The sequence below is a fragment of the Phodopus roborovskii genome, unplaced genomic scaffold (assembly GCF_943737965.1).
Source record: "Phodopus roborovskii unplaced genomic scaffold, PHOROB, whole genome shotgun sequence".
In the NCBI taxonomy this organism is placed as follows: Eukaryota; Metazoa; Chordata; class Mammalia; order Rodentia; family Cricetidae; genus Phodopus; species Phodopus roborovskii.
The window spans coordinates 22929521-22950937 of NW_026126460.1; the positions used below are offsets into that span (position 1 = coordinate 22929521).

Sequence of the window (21417 nt, forward strand, 5' to 3'; positions counted from 1 at the left end):
TGTGGTTCACTGGGAAAATGCCATGTACCGTGTTCATACACTTTATCTACAGATGGACACACATTCTTTCCTTAATCATTTTGCTGAGGGATCTAATTATATTTCTAAAAACCTGTATAATGTTTCTTCTCTCCCAATATTGAAGACAACAATAAAAGGCCTCTTGAGCTCATCAAAGACAGTTTCAGGGTTCAAAAGGGATTGGCCAGGGTATCAAAATTATTTGAGGACTGTGTTTATTCCTTTTGAATGTCATATTCTCATCGTGAGGCTAAGAGAGCATACATCCTGACCCTACCCTGAACACCCCTCACTGTGTACCAACCCCTGCTTATCCATCAGCACTACATTGAAGGCCATTAGATTTTGGTAAGTGCACTATAAACATTCTCAAATTTATTATCCAACAAGGAGAAACATTGCACCGGCTTATCTAGAGGCAAGAAATTTTGCCCCCTGAGGAACAAAAAAGAACCAAGTAGCAAATCTCAGATAGGGAAAGTAGTACAAATGGAAGAAGAAAAAAAAAAAAATCAGGAAATGAAGAGAACTTTAGCATTACATGGATATATATTTGGGATACAGTATATGTATGCATACCTACACAATAAGTCATCCAACCTCCTGATTTTCATAACAATGTATCATTTGTTGAGTAATTACCCTTGATAGTGGCTTCTCATTTGGCTCAGTTCTAAAGACACCCTCCTCATTGTTCATGAACTCTTTGCCCAAGAACATTTAGGAGAAAGAGAATTCATTTTGCTTGTCATTGGATACCTGTTAGAGTGGGCTTCAGAGTGCCTCTTTCTTTTTTCTTAAGGCATGGTTTAAAAATGAATGCAGAAATATGGAGAGGGCCTGAAGGATAAGTAAACTCCAAGGGGGGGGAGGGGGAGATAGGAAGAGTTCCAACATCAAGATGACAAGGAAGGATCAGTTTCATCGGAGTGGATGCCACGCCAGAGGCGGCAAACGTTTCTTACCCTGGTAGTATAGGCTGCTTCTGGATCATCCTCAAGCACCCTGGACATGCCAAAATCAGACACCTTGCAGACCAAGTTGCTGTTTACCAGGATGTTCCTAGCAGCCAGGTCTCGATGCACATAGCTCATATCAGATAAATACTTCATCCCAGACCCAATGCCTCGGAGCATGCCCACCAACTGAATGACTGTAAATCGGCCATCATTCTTCTACATAGGAAGAGAGGTGGGGGGGGGGGAACAATCCCATTAGCATTAGGCCAAATCAATTATCACCAAGCATTTATTACTGCGTTCTCTTTGAATATCTGTATCCGGCATGCAATGAAACTCGGCATTATTTCCGGACCCTTCTGAGCAAAGTCACTAATTCACGAGTGGAGCTGGGTTGGCTTCCTGTGATAGATGGAAATTGTCCAAGTTTAATCAATCTATGACTCTCACGGTGTGAGAATAAATCAAATACTCCCCTCATTGCCCATGGATTATTCAATAGCCTTAAGAATCATATCAGATTTCATTTCTCCTCTTCCTTCACCCGGCTGAAAAAATTCCAGTGAATGCAACTGAACAGAATGTATACAAAGAATCTGTTAGTTACTGTATATTACTGGATACTAGTATCCCATGGTCTAATAGGAAGTAGATACGTACCCTGAGGAATGCATCCAAGGAGCCGTTCTCCATGTATTCCGTTATGATCATCACTGGTTTACCTATGGTTTCCAAAAGAAAAACAAAAGCCCTTGATGAGCCATGCAGTTAATGAGATAAAAATGGGTTGTACAAAATTTTACTGCCAAGACACCTGTCTTGTGCGATCTAATTTAATTAAAACAAGCCAAGCTTATGCCTCAGCTGTGGGAAGCTAGGAATGAAATATTCAAAGGACAAGTAGGCTTAAATTCCATCTGGAAGGTTAACCCTTTGGATGGCTTGTTGACAGGGTCCTTAACTAAAGTGGCCTCTGGTACCCAGGGAATCACATGAATGGATAATTGCTCTCTTTAAACAACAAATGAAAATGATAAATGGGCAGGCCGATTGAAATGTGTGTCTGTGTGTGTGTGAGAGAGAGAGAGAGAGAGAGAGAGAGAGAAATTTTTTAGTAACTCATTGATTTTTATCCTCAGAAGAGCAGCTTCTATGATGCTAAAGTCTGTGGACAGAGAAAGCTTCTTGTTTATTTAGAGAAACTTGAGTTTCGTAGGACTATAATTACATTGAATACTTCATTATTCAAACATATAACCTGAAACTCACACCACACAGAACTCAGCCCCATTTCTCTTGCTCCGGTTCTGAGCTCTGTCCTTTCTCATCTCATTCATCTTTTCTATTTGCTTCCTTTAACAACTTATCTTAACAAATAAACACATCTTTTTTTGAACTTTGGGTTTTTTGGTTTTGCCCTATAGAGAGAATGAACAGGAAGGTGATTGGGTAGGAAAGTAGGGTAAATCTGGGAGGAGATGGGGGAGGAGAAAGAATATGATCAAAATATGTTACATGAAATGTTTAATAAATAAATTAATTATAAATAAAATCTCCAAAGAATTCCATCTGAAAAGGAACTCGACTTCAGTACTGGATAGTCTATGTGACTTGGGGAATGAACCTTTTTGTTTCTTTTTAGTTCTCCTGGGGCTCTTAGAAAATAACCTTTCTTTAATTTCTTAGTCGCAGGCAATGAATTCAGGACGAAAATTACTTCTTTCTAAGGGGATGCCAACAAATGTAGTATAGTCCTTGGTTTTTGTTTTGTTTTGTTTTCTACTAAGAGAAAATGTGTGACAGGACAAAGCCAAAGATCTCCTTTGATGAATAAAACAAAAAACTGAGCAGATGAAAATATTTACTTGTTTTATTGTTCTCTTGCTGAGTGAACTTAGTGATGTAGTCAAGGCTGGGATATCTCACTGCTAAAAAAGTATTCCTTATTCTAAATCAGTACCTTCTCAATTCAAAGTTGAGGATTAGCGGGGTGAGGGGCGGGGAGGTGGGGAAGAAATGTCCTTACTTCAGAGGCAAGGCTTTTGAAGTTTTTAACTTCAACTAAGTCCAGTTTATTATGTCCTCTCCTCTCCCTCTCTCCATACATGTTTACTGTCATGTCTAAGGCCTATTTCAGAGGCAAGCACTAGAGAATGACCCCAATCAGACTTCCAGTGAGAAATGAAAGTAGGATCTATGGTGTAGGCAGAAGGATGCTAGGAACACTTCTGGTCTTACTGAAAAGGGTCCTTGGGATCGACTTTCTCGCCTTGCTCAGTTCCTGTGGGAGGAGGGAGGTCTCAGTGCTTTGTCCTCTACAAGTCCTTGGACACAACAAAATCACTTATGTGAGTTTTAATCATCCTGCCTCAATCAAAAGATACTTTGTCAACTAATGAGGAAAAGTCGGCTCTCCCAGCCAAGCATTAACACCTAATTCCATTTCACTGGTTGCCCCTGGAGCATTTCCAAAGAGATGATCCAAGAAAGAGAGGAGTGGGGAGAATTCATGATCCTCCCCTCAATCTAGAAGTTTCTCTGGGAACTGATTGGCTATGCTATGAAACCACACTCTGATTGGGTCCTTTCAACCTCTTAGCTCCCTAGTTTGCCTCTTCCTGCCACCTTCACAAGTTTTCTGTATTCTCAAGTCTGTTTATTAAGTGTCCATTTGTTCCAATCTTTCAGAGCTGCACAAGAGAGGGAAAACCTTCTTTCACAGAAAGGCTTCTAAACTGAGCAGTGGTGGGTTCAGGGATGGAGATGGCTGCTTCCCTACCACACACAGGGATTGGGGGGTAGCAGAAAGGGAGGGGGACCCCAACAATTTCTGTGGTGGAAATTTTTAAGTCATTCTAATTCAGCCACAACTGCATTATGCAAATGAACCCAGTGGTTTGTAACAGTTACAGCTGTAATAGCTCCAGGTTTTTAAAGGCGAGGTGGGACTTGAACACAAAGATCCTCTGTTTCTTCTCTCTTCAGTAGAGGTGCTATGAAAAATCACTGTCTGCAGCAGGAAAAACACCCCAGTTGAACAGAGCCCCCTTTCTAGAAAAGGGACCTGCAGAAGTATTTAACCGGAATGTTATCTTTTAATTAAAGTAGTGAGGAGCTTGGGCAGCTTCGAAGGCCACAGGCCACAGAAAAAAATATCCTGTCTGTAAAACCAATCTTATAAAGCAAATGGAACTATTCTATGCTAATTATAGCCTTCATTCGAGGTAGAAAATTATACATCCCCAGCACTGGATTTCCGTTTTTGAAGAATTCTCAATGTGAAGAATGGTGTACTCCTTCAGACATAATAACGCCGTGAGCACTTCAAGAGGTGAATGTGTTTAATTTGCCATTGTGCAAACCACTCTAAATATTTTATTCCCCCCCAAATAAGCTTTCAAGGCAGGTTTTACTTATCCCCATCTTTTATAGATGAGAGCAGCGAAACAAACGACTGCCCAACCCACCAAAGCTACCACCAGAGAGGTGTGAGCATACACTTCACCATCGGTCACTTGAATTCTCAACACGGATGCTAGACTCGTGATACTGGTACCACCTTTACCGAGTCCTTTAGGAACGGAAGCTTAGATGGCTCTCCCCTAACCCTCACACCCTACACATTCAAGAGGCCCAGGAAGCTGTCCAAAGAAAACACTGAATTACATTTAGTCACGGGATGGGGCTATGCATGCCACAGAACTTGTCCTAAGGCCAGGGGACAAGATTCAGGAGTTAAACTCTCTCCTCCCTAATCAGGTGGGTTCCTGGGACTGAACTTAGGCCACAAGGCTTGGCAGCAAGCACATTTATAAGCTAAGCTTCTAAAGCGTCTTGCTAGCCCCTAAAAATTGTTACTAGAAGACTCAGATGTTGGCTTAAATTTGAGGTGCTTGCTTTCCCTTTTTTTTTTTTTTTTTTTTTTTTTTTTTTTTAAAGTAACCGTTTGGTTTCTTCTTCCCAAATACTTTGTGGCTTACTACATTTTCCTACTTAACCTACTCTACTCCCCTTCCTGTTTCTCATTCACTGAGGCAGCCGCCTTGCTGACACTTGCCACTTGTTGATTGACAAGCTTTTCACAGCTGTCTTAAATCAAGTAAGAGGTATCTTGGCTTCACTGAAGACAGAGCCCCAGGCTTACATGATCCTTGACTTGTACTAACTGTAGTTAGGTAGTAGGGCTCTTGGAGCAGAGCCACCTTCAATAACACACACTGCTTCGGTGCCCTATCCATGTGGCACTTTATAAGCCAGTCTTAGTCAGCCACGCAGATGTACACAGGGTTTGCCTCACAAAAACGCATCTGTTGAGCTGTGTCGGATTTTAACTGAAGCATGGTTCACAAGCTCAGTGAATGCTAATGGACTAAAGAAGGAAGGTTCAAACCAGGTGTTACTGTACATAGATGCTGAATAGCAACGGCCATAAATCAGGCAGAGCAGACAAGCGAATCCCGTCCCCCCACCAATATAATAAAGATTCCCAAGTTTCGCTCCCTGCATCTGGAACCTAAGCTTCCAGTACAAGGTGTGGAGAGCTTTTGTTTTGCTTTTTATGGAATTCATTTCGCTTACCATCTGCTTGTACCTACCCTGTGATGATCAGTTTGGTCTAGCAAAGATTTGAAAGATGGTATGGCATACCCAAAACTCTGCAATATTAATTTCCCCCAAATCTCACACAAGCTGCCTTGGAGACAGGGCATCAGCTGCAGTCACAGACCCATTTAGAGCTGACTGAAAGATTAATGACTGGTCCTGCACTGCACTGATTTCCTCCTATTAGTAATCAGTGGGCCTGTTCCATCTGTCATTTCCCTAGAAAGAAAATGTGTATTTAATTTCCCTGTAACTCTTAACTTAGCTTTGTAGAGGGGGCTGACCCCACGTACATTTGGTGACAACGCCTTCCAGGTGGATTATGTTTGGGTGGTCAAACTGTCCCATGATGCTGGCCTCACTCAAGAAGTCCCTCCTCTGCTTGTCAGTGTAACCGGCTTTCAGAGTCTTGATGGCCACACAGATCTCTCTCTTGCCTGGCACTTTGAGGCGCCCACTGCAGACCTCTCCAAATTCACCTGTGGGAGAAGAATCGGAGTTGCACCAGAAATGTAGTCAAGATGCAATAAATAACTTTCATTGTATGAGGCACTTAGCTAGTGAACCCCAGTGATAATTTCATTTTTAGTTTCCCTACAACACACACACAAAAGTTTGTAGTAGGCACTATTCTCAGGGACTCCATTTTATAATAGGAAACTCAAGCTTAACGTAAACCTCACCAAAGCCTTGCAGCTACCAAGAACTAAAACATCCTGAGTCTAACCAGTCTAGCTACAGATCTTATGTGTTCATTTATTTTATCCCCATGCTCATTTTCCTGAAAATAAGCACAATTTGCACCAGAGTTCCTTACAAAACATCACATTCATACTCTGAATAAGGGAAATCTCAACACAATATTTACATATGTAGATATACCAAGTACACTCCTACATGTGAATGTAATTGTGTGATTTACATTTTAATTTACACACCTATTTAACATTCACAAAGAAAGATGGCTTATTGAACCCATTAGATGCTCAGACACTTACCAACTCCTATGACTTTTTCGATTTTAATGCAGGATGCATCGATTTCTTTGGCAAATTCTCGAACTGCCTGGTTGGGGTCTTCGTATGTAAAGGGATCCACATAAGTTCTAACACCTAAGGAATGAACAAGGAAATAAGGAACAAGGAAATATCCCAGGAAATATGAATAAACATAAAGGGTCGAGGAAAAAAAATCCTGCACATAGGAAAAGTTGGGTTAGCTATACAGTCATTGACATATGAAAATGTTTAAATTCTTGCTCTGGTTTGCATTAGTGGGTAAACAAAGAATTTGCTAGCTGCTTAAGACACTGCAGCTCTACAGACTTCCTGGAATGTCCTTACACTTCAAGGATAAGAGTTTAAAAACAACGCATCCCTGGAGAAAAATGAATCTTATTAGGACGTTTGGAATGAGTTGTTCGGATACTTTCTCCCAGCCACTGGCTCCTAGTCCACTGTCCTAACACTAAACTCCTACCCCTTCCAAATACTCTCCTTATCAAGCACAGAGGCACTTTCATTTTCCTAAGGCCTTGTCTATAGGGTGTCACATCTCCCCCATATCCAGACCAGGTAAATAAGACCAATAATGAACACTTATATGAAGCCTAGATTATTATACATGGGAGGAACACTGGCCACCAGTGGATTTGAGAATAAAGACTCTTAAATTGGACTTCCACTTGTATTCTGTTTGGGAGAGTACATTCAGTTGGAGGTGATGCTGTCCGTAGTCTGGCTGAGTACAATTTAGCCATGTGTCACACTCACAAACAAGTTGAGAAGGTGAGCTGTGAGGCGGCTGCTGACTTGCATGACTGACAACTTTCTCCTGGTGTGTGCACTGGGGACTTGAGTACGTGCCAGACCAACTGACCAAATCTCCTTGATTGTCCAAACTTGTCCATCTTTTCCCTTTTCTCTCCCTTAGTCATTATGAATAACTGAATAGGTTGGCATTTTGTCTATTTTCACATGGCACTATCTTGTCATTTCAGAAAGTATTGTACAAATTACTGCTGGGTCATCTGGCTTCCTTTTTAAGTGTTTTCCATCACTAAAACTAATTTCTTTGAGTTTACTTTTCTGAGGCTTTCTGTAGCATCAGCATCTAGAATTCACTAACACATTCTTGATGGCTCTCATTCCAGCATCATCTATCACTGTTTTGTAACTACTTCTTCTTTTATCATCCCCACACCCAAATCTTTTGCTTATGAAAATAATAATCTAGCTGGGCAGTGGTAGTACACACATAAAGTCCCAGAACTTGGGAGGCAGAGGCAGGTGGATCTCTGTGAGTTCAAGGTCAACCTCGTCTACAAAGCTAGTTTCAGAACAGCCAAGGCAGAACAGACACAGACAAACCCTGTCTCAAAAAGCCAAAATACAAGAAGAAAGAAAATAATGACCCATTGCATGTTGCTGCCCAGCTAAGGAATACTTTTCCAGCGCAGAGGATATATAATAAGCAGAGTCTACATAACTTCCTGCCTCTAACATCACTTTACACATTCTTGAATCACCAATTGAACATTGACATCCTTGAAGAATGATATTTGGATAAGGAATACATTATATAAATATTAATAGGCACATTAACCAACATTGCTAAGTCAGTCAACACAAAGCATGACCCTAAAAACAAGAAATTATTTTGGGAACCAATTTTATACCTTGATTCAGATGTTTTTCTTCATCTGCTTCTTGTTTCGCTTTGCTGTACTTACTCCGTCTATTAAAAAAAAAAAAAAATGATTTCTAACACAAAACCTGTAATGAAAAAGCTATAAGCAAATGCTTCCCAAGTACAACAGAAGTCAGGTGGACATAGGGAAACTGAGGCTTGGGAAAGGTAAAATAAGAAAGAGAATAATGTTACCTCATGTTGAGTCAAGGTTACAAGCTTAAGCCACCATTGTTTGGCAATTTTTTTCATAGAACCCCATTTTTTATTTATTTGTTTATATTTAGCCTCTCTGTGTGAGTGCAGGAGGTTTGGTGGGGGGAGTCAAAGGTCAACACTGGAGAGTTTGTTCCCATCATTTCGTCTTCCGGTGGCTTGTGGCTTTTAGAAATTGAATTCAAGTTAAAGTGCCTTTTCATTCTGAGCCATCTTGTTGGCCTTGCATACATATTCTTAATTAAAATAAGTTTCATCAGCGCAACAGCAATAATGTTTAGTGTGTGATAGGTAATGAATAACACATCCTATTGCTATAATCATGATAGTATCATAACACCTCATTATCATATTAGGTTTTAGGGGTTGGGGATTTAGCTCAGTGGCATATCTCTTACAAAGAACAAGGCCTTTGTTCATTGGTTGGGGGTTAGCTGGGGGGGGGCATGCCCTATAACATACTATAAACACCTATTTACAAATTAAATTCTAGGAAGTAAATATTTGCCTTGTACTTAACTGCATTTCAATAGATTTTGTAGATGACTAGGCCTGTATAATTCTGTTCCAATAAGCAGTACCTAATGTCATCTCAAAGTTTACATACTGCCTGCCCATGTCCTGTTGGACTGAGATGATTTGTTGTTGTTGTTTCTATAAAGCTTTAGGAAATATAAATCTTTACTACATAAAACTTGAGTCAGGAAAATATGAATCACTTATATAAAGTGGGAAGTCAACTCAAGACTTGGTAACTAAAATTCTTAAAATATATAAATACATACATACACACAAATATATGCATAGGCAATTTTGTACCTCTGACTGTGGTTCTGGGAATGGAACCCAGGGCCTTACATATACTAGGCCAGCATTCTACACCAGAATACATTCATAGCCCTTAAATATATATTATGTCGAATAAGGAGAAGTTGTATCACCTAAAGTAATTAGAAAATCAACTCATTTGATTATTATAGATAGATCTCTTTGTATTAAAGACTAAAACCAAACTAGGGAATAAAATGTGTTGATATATGGCTATCATAATGTACAATTTGCAATGAGATTACTCTTTGTGATTTGAGCTTCAGAGGCATGGTAAGTGTTTGCATTCCTATCAGAATGAGGAGCATACCTATCAGCCCCTCCACTTGCAGCAGGTAGAAAGGCAAGATAACCCCACAGAAGAGAGAACAGCAGAGAAAGTAAAGGCAGAGCAGGCAGGCTGGCAGCCTGCCTCTGGCTGCACAGCCCTGGGCACATGAGAAAGTTTCCTCCCACAGCCTCTCATGTCAGCGCCTTAGGCACCAGCTCAGCAATCAGACCCTCGGAGCCCACAGATGTTCCTCTACGTGGATAATTCCCTCACAAATAATAATACCTTGTGTTCTTACATTGCATTTAACTTTTCAAAGTCATCTCATTACATACATTATCTCCTCCAGTAACTGTTTGCAAAGCCCGAACCAGCTTAGCAAAACAGAGACCCCTAGTTACCACAGTTAACTGCAAAGTGCATATTTCAGTACCAAATAACAGCCTGTGTTTTCCTTTGCAGTTAGCTTTTCAAAGGGCCTTCAAAGGGTCTATTATTTAATTGCTTGTTCACAACAACCCCATGAAGGGAATCAGGTGGAAACCACATGTTCAGCTCCATTGTACAGATCAGGACACGGTACGGATGAGGACTCAGAACCAGTGGCATTAAGTGAATCGCTCATATCTCTTCTTGGCAAGTATAGGATTTGATAGGTGCCATGATCCAGCCCAGTCCTGAACACTGCCTCTCTTAGAGGTCAAGTTACAAGATGATGAGACTTAATAGTACATTCAAAAGTATCGACTGATATTGTGTGTTTATGGTAGTGTGGGGGGCCAGTCTATATCTTGGATATTGTCCTTCAGACACTGTCCACTTTGTAAGATAAGATCTCTTACCATAACCTGTGGTTTTGACTGGCTATCAACCTTGTCCGTGCCCCCTCAGTTGAATTACCAGAACACAAAACTACCATGATAGTTTTAATTTGGCACTGCTTGGGCTCTAGCAATAGACTGACTGAGCTATCTCTCCAGCCCCAATGGTGCATATTGTATTGATAAATCCACAAATCACATGCAACCACTCTTAAAGAAAGCAACAGCTTTATCAAAAAAGACTTAACAAATAGATTTAAGGCCTCAAATAAAAAGAACTTTATATAAAGCATGAGTCCCCTCCATCCTGCTCCCTCCCCTGTCCTTTGTCCCCTTTTAAAGTTAACAGAAGGGCAAAGACTACAGAAACAATATTTTGGGTTACAAAACACCAAGACTAAGTCCCCAGGGTGTGATAGCCTATCTTATCAGGGCACTAAAAGCCTTATCTGAAATCACAAGACTATGTTTTAAACCATTTTAGAACTCCAACAGCAAAATTATGAGGGGGAAATACATAGAACAAAAGAAAGCCGTAGTAGTGGCCCTCTTTTATTTACCTTTCTAGAGGCCTGACACAGAATTGGGTACTTGCTAGAAAAGCATACCACCCTTGAGCCATCCTCGAGAGCTGTTTTTAAAAAAACAAAAAACAATGGATATCTACCATGGGAACCAGTGGCCACAAGCAACCATGAAGATGGCTGGGTTCACATCAAGCACATTCATTAACAATGGACAAAGGCAGAAGAAATACAAAATGGCAGAGGTCATTAATGATAAGGCTGACCCTCCCATCCCTTCCTCAGTCTTGCTGACATAGAAGAATTAAATGAGTGGCGAAGGTGCACATTTAGAGATCTTTTTAATGTGTAGTGTTATTTGGAGTAGAGGAGCCTACAAGGGGACAGAGGATATTGAGAAGGAAACAGGAGGATTACTGTTCAAAGGCTAATTGCAGCCTATTAGCACTCTAATAATACCTTGAAAACAAAAATGCCCAAGTTGGGCTCTACCTCAGTCACCTCTGACCCTTTCCCCTTGGATCTGAGGGGGACAATGTGGCTCATTATTATCCCAGGAAAGAAAGACCATTGAAGCTTACTTTGGGTGAGCCCTCCTGAGGAGCTAAGTCTAAATTGACATCCCAGACAGATCACCTGAATGGCTGAAGCAAGGCTTTGTGGGAGACTTTCTAATTACAAAGATGTGGACAAGGCGATTAGCAAGGGGAAGTAGTGGAGTGGTTTCTTAGAATTGTCCAGAAGGAAACATGGAACCTTGCCATAGAAGGCGTCCTGGCAAAGGGCCCCACACTGCAGGTGAAACTTTGAGTGAATGCAAGCCTCCCTGCTGTCCCAAGGTCTGGCTAATAAGGGCATTAACCATCACCAGAGGAAACAGCAGGAAACCACCGGGCTGATGTACTCTTCCTGGCACCCTGAGTACTCAATAAAACAAATAAGAGGACAGGAGTGTGGCGGGGGCCTCTCATAAACCTCGCTTTTTATCAAAATACCAACTTTCCCCATCAAGTGGACAGCTTTGATGGATGTGGTACACTGTTCCAAAGTTAATTAGTAAACGCTAAGTAATTTATTCACTAAAGCGCACATTAAAGATGAAGCAGTAATAAGGAGCATGGCTCCTGTAGCCTTTCCTGAGATTCATAGCCAGCATCCTTCTTCCCCCTCCTCAGGCTGCCACTGTGCCCACATCAAAAGATGCCTCAGCGCTCCGCCCAAGCAGCAGCTTGGGTAGAGCTGGAACTGAACCCGTGTGATTGCTTGCAAGCTGCTTAGAAAAATGTTCCCCTGGGAATCATTTGCCTGCTAATTGTGTGACTGTACATGAGGTCATCAGAGCCTATTTGGGCAAACATTTAAGTCTAGTCATCTCTATGTGAACATAACATTCCAGAGAAGAGCATGAGGGCTCAAGGAAAAGTAGACATAGGCAGGGGAAACAATGTTAACTTTGGATAGAAGACAAATTAACTGTTTCATAATTCAATGCCATTTATTCAAAGATCGCAGGCTCACTTACAGGACCTGATAAACATCTAAATCTTTCCATGGATGCTAAATTGTTTTCTTTAAAAATCAATTTGGTTCTTTGTAATCCGGTGAAAGGGCCATTATATAATTCTTACAGGAATGGAAACCCAGTAGCACTGGCCATTGCTATTAGGGTGTCCTGTGAAGAGCATGTGTTTGGCCATCAGGTCATGCTGTACCTTAACCAAAGAATCTTTAATGTTGTTTCACGTGTCTGAACAATAAAATACTATTGAGGGCCACTATGATGAGGCACTTGCTACCAAGCCTGTGGACTCAAGTTTAATTCTTGTGTATAGCTTGGGATAAAAATTCTCATGACAGTAACCCAGTGTCACAGCTCTGGAAGACAGATGTTCTCCAAAAATAATAATCTAAGAACAGACCTACAAGGCCATAAAATGCAAATTAGAAGCTGTCCAGACAGCTTACTGGGTGAAGGCATCTACTGCCAAGTCTAAAGACCAGAGTTAGATCCCCAGAACTGACATGGTAGAAGAAAATAAATTCCTGCACACTGTCCTCTATACACATAAACAATAAATAGAATGTAAAATAATTAGGAGTAAGATTTATTTACTTGACGTGTGGGTTGTAAAAACATAGTGGAGTCAACATACTTTGCATGGCAGGTCAGCATTTAATGTTGATTGCATGCTGAAAACTTAAATAAAATCTACAAATGCAATAATTTCCTTCATTGACAGAAATCCCTAAATGTTCACATTCAAGTTGAGAAAGGAGGGAAGGAAAAACAGAGGAAGAGAGGGAAAGAGGCAGGGAAAAGGAAGGATGGAGGAAGGGAGGAAGAGAGAAGAAAAGCTGATAGAAACTGGAGCTGATCTTGCTTACTTCACGTGCAGGCTTCTCATCAAATTAAATAAACAAACACTACCACTATTTTAAAAAATCTAGCAAAATGCCAACTGTGAGCCTGAGGCAATTTCCCTGAAATACCATATTAGCAACAAACAGATTTCCTCCTGGTGACAGCAGAAGCTCTGGGACTTTTATCTCCCTTATCTCCCTCTGTGATGCTTTTTTCTATCTACATCTTTGGAGACCTCACATTCACATGCCAACAACACAGCCAGCCCTCCCCCCCCCCCCCGTGAGATTCAGCTCAGCTCACAGGGGCTATATTTCACAACGGACACAGGCTAGTCCACACCTCTTAATCCTCCTGCCTCAGCTTCCCCAGTGCTGGATGACACCATGTCTGACTTCTAGAATGATCCTTTCTGACACCACTACTCTGTGGCTTTCAGAAACAAGAGGGGGTGACAGGAAAAGGACTTGTGTAGGCTCAGATGCTCTGTCTGTGAATTTCTCACACTGCTGGCCAAGGCTGGGTACCATTTACTACCTGTCTAACTAAAACCCTGGGCCTGACTTTTTGTCTGCAGTCCCTGTCTCTTCTCTGCTCACCTGTTGTTGTCCTAGTTTAACACATGTAGTTGTCCCAGATAACAGAGGAGACAGCCTGCAGGGGGAGAAGAATTAGCTGAGTGAGCATCCCACTGCAGGCCTGTCAACTACCTGGCTCCAGGCAGCCCTTCCCCTGACAGCTTTACTGCCAGCACTAAGTTAGAATCAATATGAGGGCAAGGGGGCTGACATTTCATTTTCTAAAAAGTGATCCATTGAGGACCAATCACCAAGCAGTGTTTATCAGCCTTGGGAAATGACTTTTTTTTGAATGGGGGAGAAGGGACAGAAATCATCACTGGGTAACTCGACAAGCTCAATTCTCTAAGGGGGATAGCCTCATAATTGGAAATCCCATGCATCCCCATTGCCATTCTTCTCCTATATAATAAAGTGATCAATAAAAACACAAAGGAAATTAAGTCCTCAGACTTGAGGATGCTGTTCACCACAGCATCAACATTAATAACCTTGTCTCCCTGCATTATAGTGTCATAGTTTTTCTTTCTTCTCATCAAAGCTGATGTTTGAAGCCCAACATCCAAAGGGAGGGTTATCTCAAACTGCTTAGTCTTGACTACTATGTTTAGGGACACTTAAGACAAAAAAAAAGTAAGAAAAGAAAGGGAGAAGAATGAAAGGCAATCTACAGAAAAGCTAGACCACAACCGCAGAATGGCCCCAGTGGTGAGTTTGCGTGCCAAGTGTTTGGAACACTCTTGTGTGCCTAAGCATCACACAGTGACTGGCCTTCAGTCTACCGTTGGTGAAGTAGAGGTCATTCATGTTATTTGTTCTTTTTTTGCCCCCTATTTCTGTACTTACGTTTATACTCAAAACACTGAAATATATACTAATTCCAAAACAGGCTGATGTAATCTCCATATATCCCCATTGTTGTTCCCCCATGCAATTGGAGGGGCTCAGCATAACGCATCTCTTCCTATGCATCAAATAATGTACCATGTACACGACACAGGCACACAAGCAAAAATCTTATGGCAGCAAATGAGGAAAAGTCTTGACTGCCTTTCAAATTTTTATGTCTTGGAGACTTAACTCACAGCTCTAGTCAAATAACACTTACTTACAGACTTTGCCAAAAGGAATGAAGCCAGTGACAAACACAGAGACACCATACAGCAATACATGGTTCCATGTTGTGTTATTATTAAGCATGAACAAATGGATCTATGTATACTGGGGCATTCTGGAAAGCAAGGGTGTGATCATGATAATTAGCATGTGACTTGTGGGCCTCTCAGGCAAACTCACATCTGTTAATCACCCTAAAGTCAAAGTACATCAGCGAGCAGTAAAAGCATTGTGACTTGCAAATGTGATGGCAAGAGCCCTTGACATTGGTGAGATCACCAGCAGGTGGATGGGACAATCCGACAGTCAAGTGGTCTGAGAGCTAAGCATGGCTATTGGGGGACCAACTACAGCTTTAACTGCAATCATAGCAACAAGATGACACTAGACAATCACTCTATCTTCCTTTTTATTAGTTTCACCTTCACAACAAAAGCCCCACTATGAGAAATTGTGGATGTGGTAAGTGGTAGGGAAAGCTCAGATATGAGGTACAGTTGATGATGAGCAACTGTATCCCGTGATGCTATTGGTCAGTGTGAACAACCAGATAGAAGTGATAGTAAAAATTAAAACTGCTCCAAAGACCATGCAAGCAAGCCATCACTAGCTCTCTCTCCCTTTCAAGTATCAAGGTACACCTTAAATGCACATGGGATAAATATGCTGCCCAATCAGATAACTGAAAAGTAATGGCGGCATTTTTCCGAGGCACAGTACTCATATTGCTTACCATTCTTGTTAACCAATAACATGCTGAAGTGCCTACAATGTTGCTGTGGTAACTAACGTGCCTATCAAAGTTTCTTGCCGACAACCCTTGGGGGCAGGCAATAACCACTGCTATCTTAAAAGACAAAACAAATACAGCTGTCAACTGGTAATACTCAGCACTTGGGTGCAGGGTCCAGGCTTACCAGAGGACAAATGTAACACCTTACAGCTTAACACATCTAGAAATCGCCGGCTTCCTGGAAACAGTAGACATTTGTTTTCTAAGACTCTTAACAGGGGGGGCTGCCACCCAGTTCCTGTCATAAAGTCCGGGAGGGATGTGGGATGATTGAAGGCAAGCAGAAGCCTTTGGCTTCGTGTGGAAAAGACGAAAGCCTCCTGCAGAAAATTGCCAAGGAGGGGGCTGGGCTTCTGTCCTTACCTGCGACTGATGACAAAAGCTGCAATGAGAATGACCACAAGCACCACACTGCCAGAGACGGAAACTAGCAGGACGGTGGAGTTGGCTCCATCACCAATGATCCGGGAAGGCACTGAAATGACAATTACATGAGGGTCACATAGGGGGCGGTCCTAAGAGATGACTTGTTAGCATATTCAACTTTCTGGAGTTCTCCATTCAACAGCATCTCCTAAGCAAACCCCCAGCCCCTGCCCCATATATTTTTAAACTGCTCTGTGATGAATCTAAAAATATATGCTTTGATGACTTCACATTGTGTCCTTTTTGTCAAAAAAATCTTACATAATGAAAAAGATACATCCTTAGTATATTTGGAAAGTTCAAAGGGGACAAACGTTTTCTTATGTTCTACTTATACACAGTTTTCAAAACCTAACCTGTTAGAGGTGGCCTCAAAGCTACCTCTTTCTTATAGCTTTCCTGCATATGACCAAGGATGCCAGTGTCCTTTCCCATCTGTCTCCTTCGTCCTTAATCTGTCAATAAGACTACTTTATATCTATAACAGATGTTGGAAAATTCAGTTCCACCCTCTTCTTATCAAGGGGGCCCAGTTTGGGTTCAGTAATTAAGGAGGAGGCATCTCTCGCTCAAGGAACTTTTGTTCAGTTAGCCGTTCCAGCTCTCCGGGAAACAATACTTAACGTTTGTGCAGGGAACTTAAAAACATACATGTGCAGTAATGACACGATTTAAACAGAATCCTAGAAGTAAGTAGGGAAAGAAAGGGTAATTTTGGTTCCTTCTTTAATCTTCTCAGGAAGCAAACTCCTTTTCCTAATGTAGAGTGGGTACAGAACCCTCAATTAGTCAGGTTAGCAAACCCATTATTCATGGTTGGATAGAAAGTTCAAAAAGACTTAACATTGACATCATTTTTCACTCACAGGAAGACAGATAAGAAACTATCATGAAAAATACTCTTCTCCAAACAGTATGAGGGTTGCTAGTAAGTAGACGCTGGCTATCTTGTTTCATGAAAATATCCACAGTAGACAAGTGCTTACCTAGCCCAAAATTGGACACAGCTCTTTGTATTTCAGCAGAGTAGGGGCTCAACCTTATAAATAAAAGCATCTGGGAATGGGTGGTGTCTGGGTGGCCTCTTTACCTGTATTGGTAGTGACCTCCAAGGGCTCACTGAAGTCTCCATAGCCAGCAGCAGTCCTAGCTCGCACATGGAACACATAGGAAGTCAGAGGATTTAGGCCTTTGATATCTGTGTTCCTGGCAGCTGTCCGAACGATGCGATAGCTTCGTTCATTCTGATCCTACATTGCAGGAAGGTAAGATTGGTGCTGTCAAAATGAGTCCTCTGGCTCTAGGGAGGAGGTGGAAGCAAGCGACCTGACACGGATACATTCTCTAAGCCCCATGTTCTCTGAAAAGCTCTGCAGTGTTTGTGGTGTTAAGCACCGGTGTCACATTTTAGAGGCTCAAAATAGATAGATAGATAGATAGATAGATAGATAGATAGATAGATAGATAGAGAGTTCAGGGTCATTGTTGACATTGATCATTACTTATAATTTTTTGGAGGGTGTTGAAGAAACAATCTGATTTTGAAAATAATATCAAATGATGATTGATGTTTTCCCTATACCCTAAAATTAGGAAGAAATTGAAATCAGCATCTTATCTCACGCTGTGGTGTATGCCCTTCCAGTCCTCCTCAGTGTGCAGTGGACTGGAGCACAAACTGTGCACTGCAAACCATTATACCCATTTCTGGTCCTTCTACTTGACATGCTGCCTTCCTCAGACAGTCCCTTTCAGTCTGGAAAATGGAAAAAATGTAATCTGATATCTATTCAACAATCCAGTCCCCTTTGTGCTTCTAACAAGGAAGCCAATAGACACTGCCTTTAACCCCAGCACTTGGGAGGCAGAATCAGGTGGATCTCTAAGTTCAAGGCCAGCCTGGGCTACACAGAGAGATCTTGTCTTGCAAAAAACAAAACAAACAAACAAACAAAAAAAAACAAAAACAAAACAAAACAAAAAAAGATTGTTCATTTTCAGGACAAGCTTGGATGCAAATAGCTCTTTTCAGAGCTCTGTCCTTTAAGAGGCAAGTTATTTGCAACACTAATGCCTTTCAATAAGGGGATGAAGAACATAATTTTCCTCACCCAATTTTCTGTTAAAAGTCATCAAAACCCCTACCTTCATTTTGAGCAGCAGTGATCTGCTTAAACATATTATTATTTTAGCAGTTATGAGTCATTCTCTACAATAGAAGGTATACAGATTAGGTCTTAATTTCTTTACTAGTAAGAAAATATAATTATATTGGAACATGATGTGTATTTTTTTGAAGATAACAAGCCAAATATTACATTTCATAATCAGATTTTGTTGGGAATCAAGATGCATTTGATTTTGGTATTTATTGCTGATTCATGACTTAGAAACATTTAGTACTTGAAGAATAGAGGGGTAGGAATAGAAAGAAGGAAGGGAAGAATGAAGTAAGTGAGGGAGAGAAGGGAAAAAATACCTTTTCATAATACTTGACTTCATATTCTAAGATTACTCCATTTGGTCGATCTGGTTCCAACCAAGCCAGAGCCACACTGTATCTTGTGACTTCTTTAGCCTGGACCAAAGCGATGGATGATGGTGCTATCAGGGAGAGAGAAAAGAAAGAAGAACTGATCTTACTTTAGAAAGAAACATGTTTGGGAACCATCAAAAATTTTACTTTACTTCCCCCCTGGCTGAGCTGCCCTTCTCCAGTCCAGTGAAGCACAGTTTTTTTGCTTTTGTTTTTATTACTATTTTCTCCAGAATTTGCTTTGTATATGGCTTGGCTTTACAAGACCATCTGCAAGAGGGCTTTGGACATGGCTCAGTGGGTAAAGCACTTGCTCTGCAATCAATCATGAGGTCCCAAGTTTGAATCCCCAGCACCCACAAAAAAGCTGGGTGTGGTTGGCACTGATCTGTAACCTCCACACTGGGGTGGTGGATGGAATGAGAATGATGGAGCAGAACACTGGACATTCATCTAGATGCAGTGTCATCCTGAGGCCTCTGCACCACACACACACACACACACACACACACACACACACACACAAAACTGTAAAGTAAAGGGTTTGCAGGGTTATTTCCCTAATACCCAAATACACTCTTGCTATTGGGCTGTGGGTACAGAGAATGCTGCTTGAGCTGTCCTTTAAAAAGCCATAGTTGTCTCAGGACAGCCTCCCTTCAAGCTCAGTAAATTTTTCACCCTTCCCCTAAGTACTGATGCAGCATACTGATATTTAATTTTATACAAGCAGGGGGACTTGCCATCCTTCCACAGTTACTGTGGAGAAGGTTGCAAGGCAAAGGATTTATATACTTTGCAATATAAACAAAGGCGCTGCTTAATTACAGTAAGACTTTTCCATTTAAACACGGCCAGGCAATAATGAAGAACACAAATAAAGCCACAATGGTCTCTCTGGACATAAATGACATTATGCAACCATTTTACAAGAGTTGAAACTGCTTTTGTGCCTGCTGAGTGGCAAACCTTCCTTTTCACGAGAAAGACAAGAAAGCAGTCTTTTGGGGTCTATCATTGCAGCAGCGGCAGCGGTGGGCGTGTATGCATACTTGAGATTTACGAAGTCAAGCTGCCCAACGCTTGCATCTCTCTGCCACAGTGTTGTCCTCTCCAGCCAGCTGTTAGCATGTCTTCTGTGACAGACATGGGCCAGTGCCAATGTCCAATCCCCAGAGAGAAGGGGAGGCTTTCATAAAATCTTCCATCTTATCTCACAAAGCTGGCCTGAAGTACCAGAGATTAGGGGGCTCTCTAAATTGAATGCATATTCCCTTTCCCAAACTGTGGGAATAGGAAAATGGGCTTTCCAACAAATGAGTGTTATCCTACCGTACCCACCCACCCCCTGGTACCCACACAATTACCAGTTCTCAATGCAGGAAAGAGTTAAGTGAAAGAAATTATCAACAGAATCAGAATATGGAACATCAGAACCGCATGATGGCACGGGATGTGTATTCTGGTGGCGGAGTAGAGCGAACAGACCACTCATAAATGGAAGTCTCCATGACAGAGCCAATCTAGCAAGGGTTGTCTCCTACACAGATACCGACAGTCTGACATCTCTGTCAGGGATGCCGCAAGATGTAAACATACATCCAGACATCCCTGCCAATGCCCCCCCCCCTCTTATTATAGCAGATTGGAACTCAGGCATAAACACCAGTGAAAGACACAATGCATACACATGGTCTCCATCAAAGGCAAGGCCAAGGTTAGTAATACCCAACTGGTTGAACAAAGCTGCGTGCAGCAGACATATGGAAGCCACTGAACATCTGAAGAAAATGAAAAACGGAAATGTGCTTATTAGATAGATGTGTACACACACACACACACACACACACACACACACACTTTTTTTTCTGTGCTGGTTGGCATATAACTTTTATCCTATAAAATTCAAGGAACAGCTTTCTTAAATAGAGGGGTAGAAGGCTCAGAAGGCTGCCTGGCTGCGAAAAGCCATTTCACTCCAGGTAATAAATATATTGCCTAACAGAGCACTTTAGCATACACTCCATAAAAGGGGGCTCTTTAGATCCTGATGTTCGAGATTGGGAAATGAAATAGAAAACGTGACGCCATTAGCGAAAAGGCAGGAGGGGAACAAATCGGAAAATTATCAAATGAAGCTTCTCTCAGAAACAGTCTGGGTTAGATTTGGAAAAGTGGACAACTTCTTTGGCCACCAATTGCCTGTCTGCCCTCAGAGAGTGTTGCTGAAGTAGACTCGGTCATCAGGACATCGAAGCTCTGGGAAATGAATCCATTTCAATTTCTGAAGTATGAGTGGCAGCATTTCTGTAGCCACTCAAAGGGAATCTGAGCTCAACTTGGGAGTTTGAAAGTCTCAAGTCGTGAGGAGACAACACAATGCAGTCCTGTTTGTTTCATCAATGTCCTTAATGCACACCTACTTGGAAAATTGATGGGCGCTGATGTGTAATAAAGTGGACAGAAGGGATCTTGTCTGAGGTGTCATAAAATGCAGGAGAGAGAGACACACACAATGAAAGTGATAGGCTGAGGGCAATCAGGAGTTCAGAGTTGATGCACACCTCAGGTACCGTCTACAGAAATATGCAATAAACAGCTCCAATTTGCAAAAAGGGCCCTGCGATTGGACTGTCAAACTTGAATTCTTTATTGAACAGCCGCTCTTGAGAGGGG

General features: G+C 41.6%; 1 protein-coding gene across 2 annotated transcripts in view; it reads right to left on the bottom strand.

Moving 5' to 3' along the window:
• Positions 1-21417, bottom strand: part of Epha4 (EPH receptor A4) — a 131328-nt gene that overhangs the window by 7910 nt on the left and 102001 nt on the right. For both annotated transcript variants that reach the window (XM_051190533.1, XM_051190532.1), the window contains exons 6-13: positions 18685-18809; positions 17296-17455; positions 16143-16254; positions 8260-8318; positions 6581-6694; positions 5876-6061; positions 1641-1702; positions 987-1196 (exon numbers count right to left, since the gene is read on the bottom strand). In XM_051190533.1, coding sequence (XP_051046490.1) covers positions 987-1196; positions 1641-1702; positions 5876-6061; positions 6581-6694; positions 8260-8318; positions 16143-16254; positions 17296-17455; positions 18685-18809 — 1028 coding nt within the window. The remainder of the gene's footprint in view (positions 1-986; positions 1197-1640; positions 1703-5875; positions 6062-6580; positions 6695-8259; positions 8319-16142; positions 16255-17295; positions 17456-18684; positions 18810-21417) is intronic.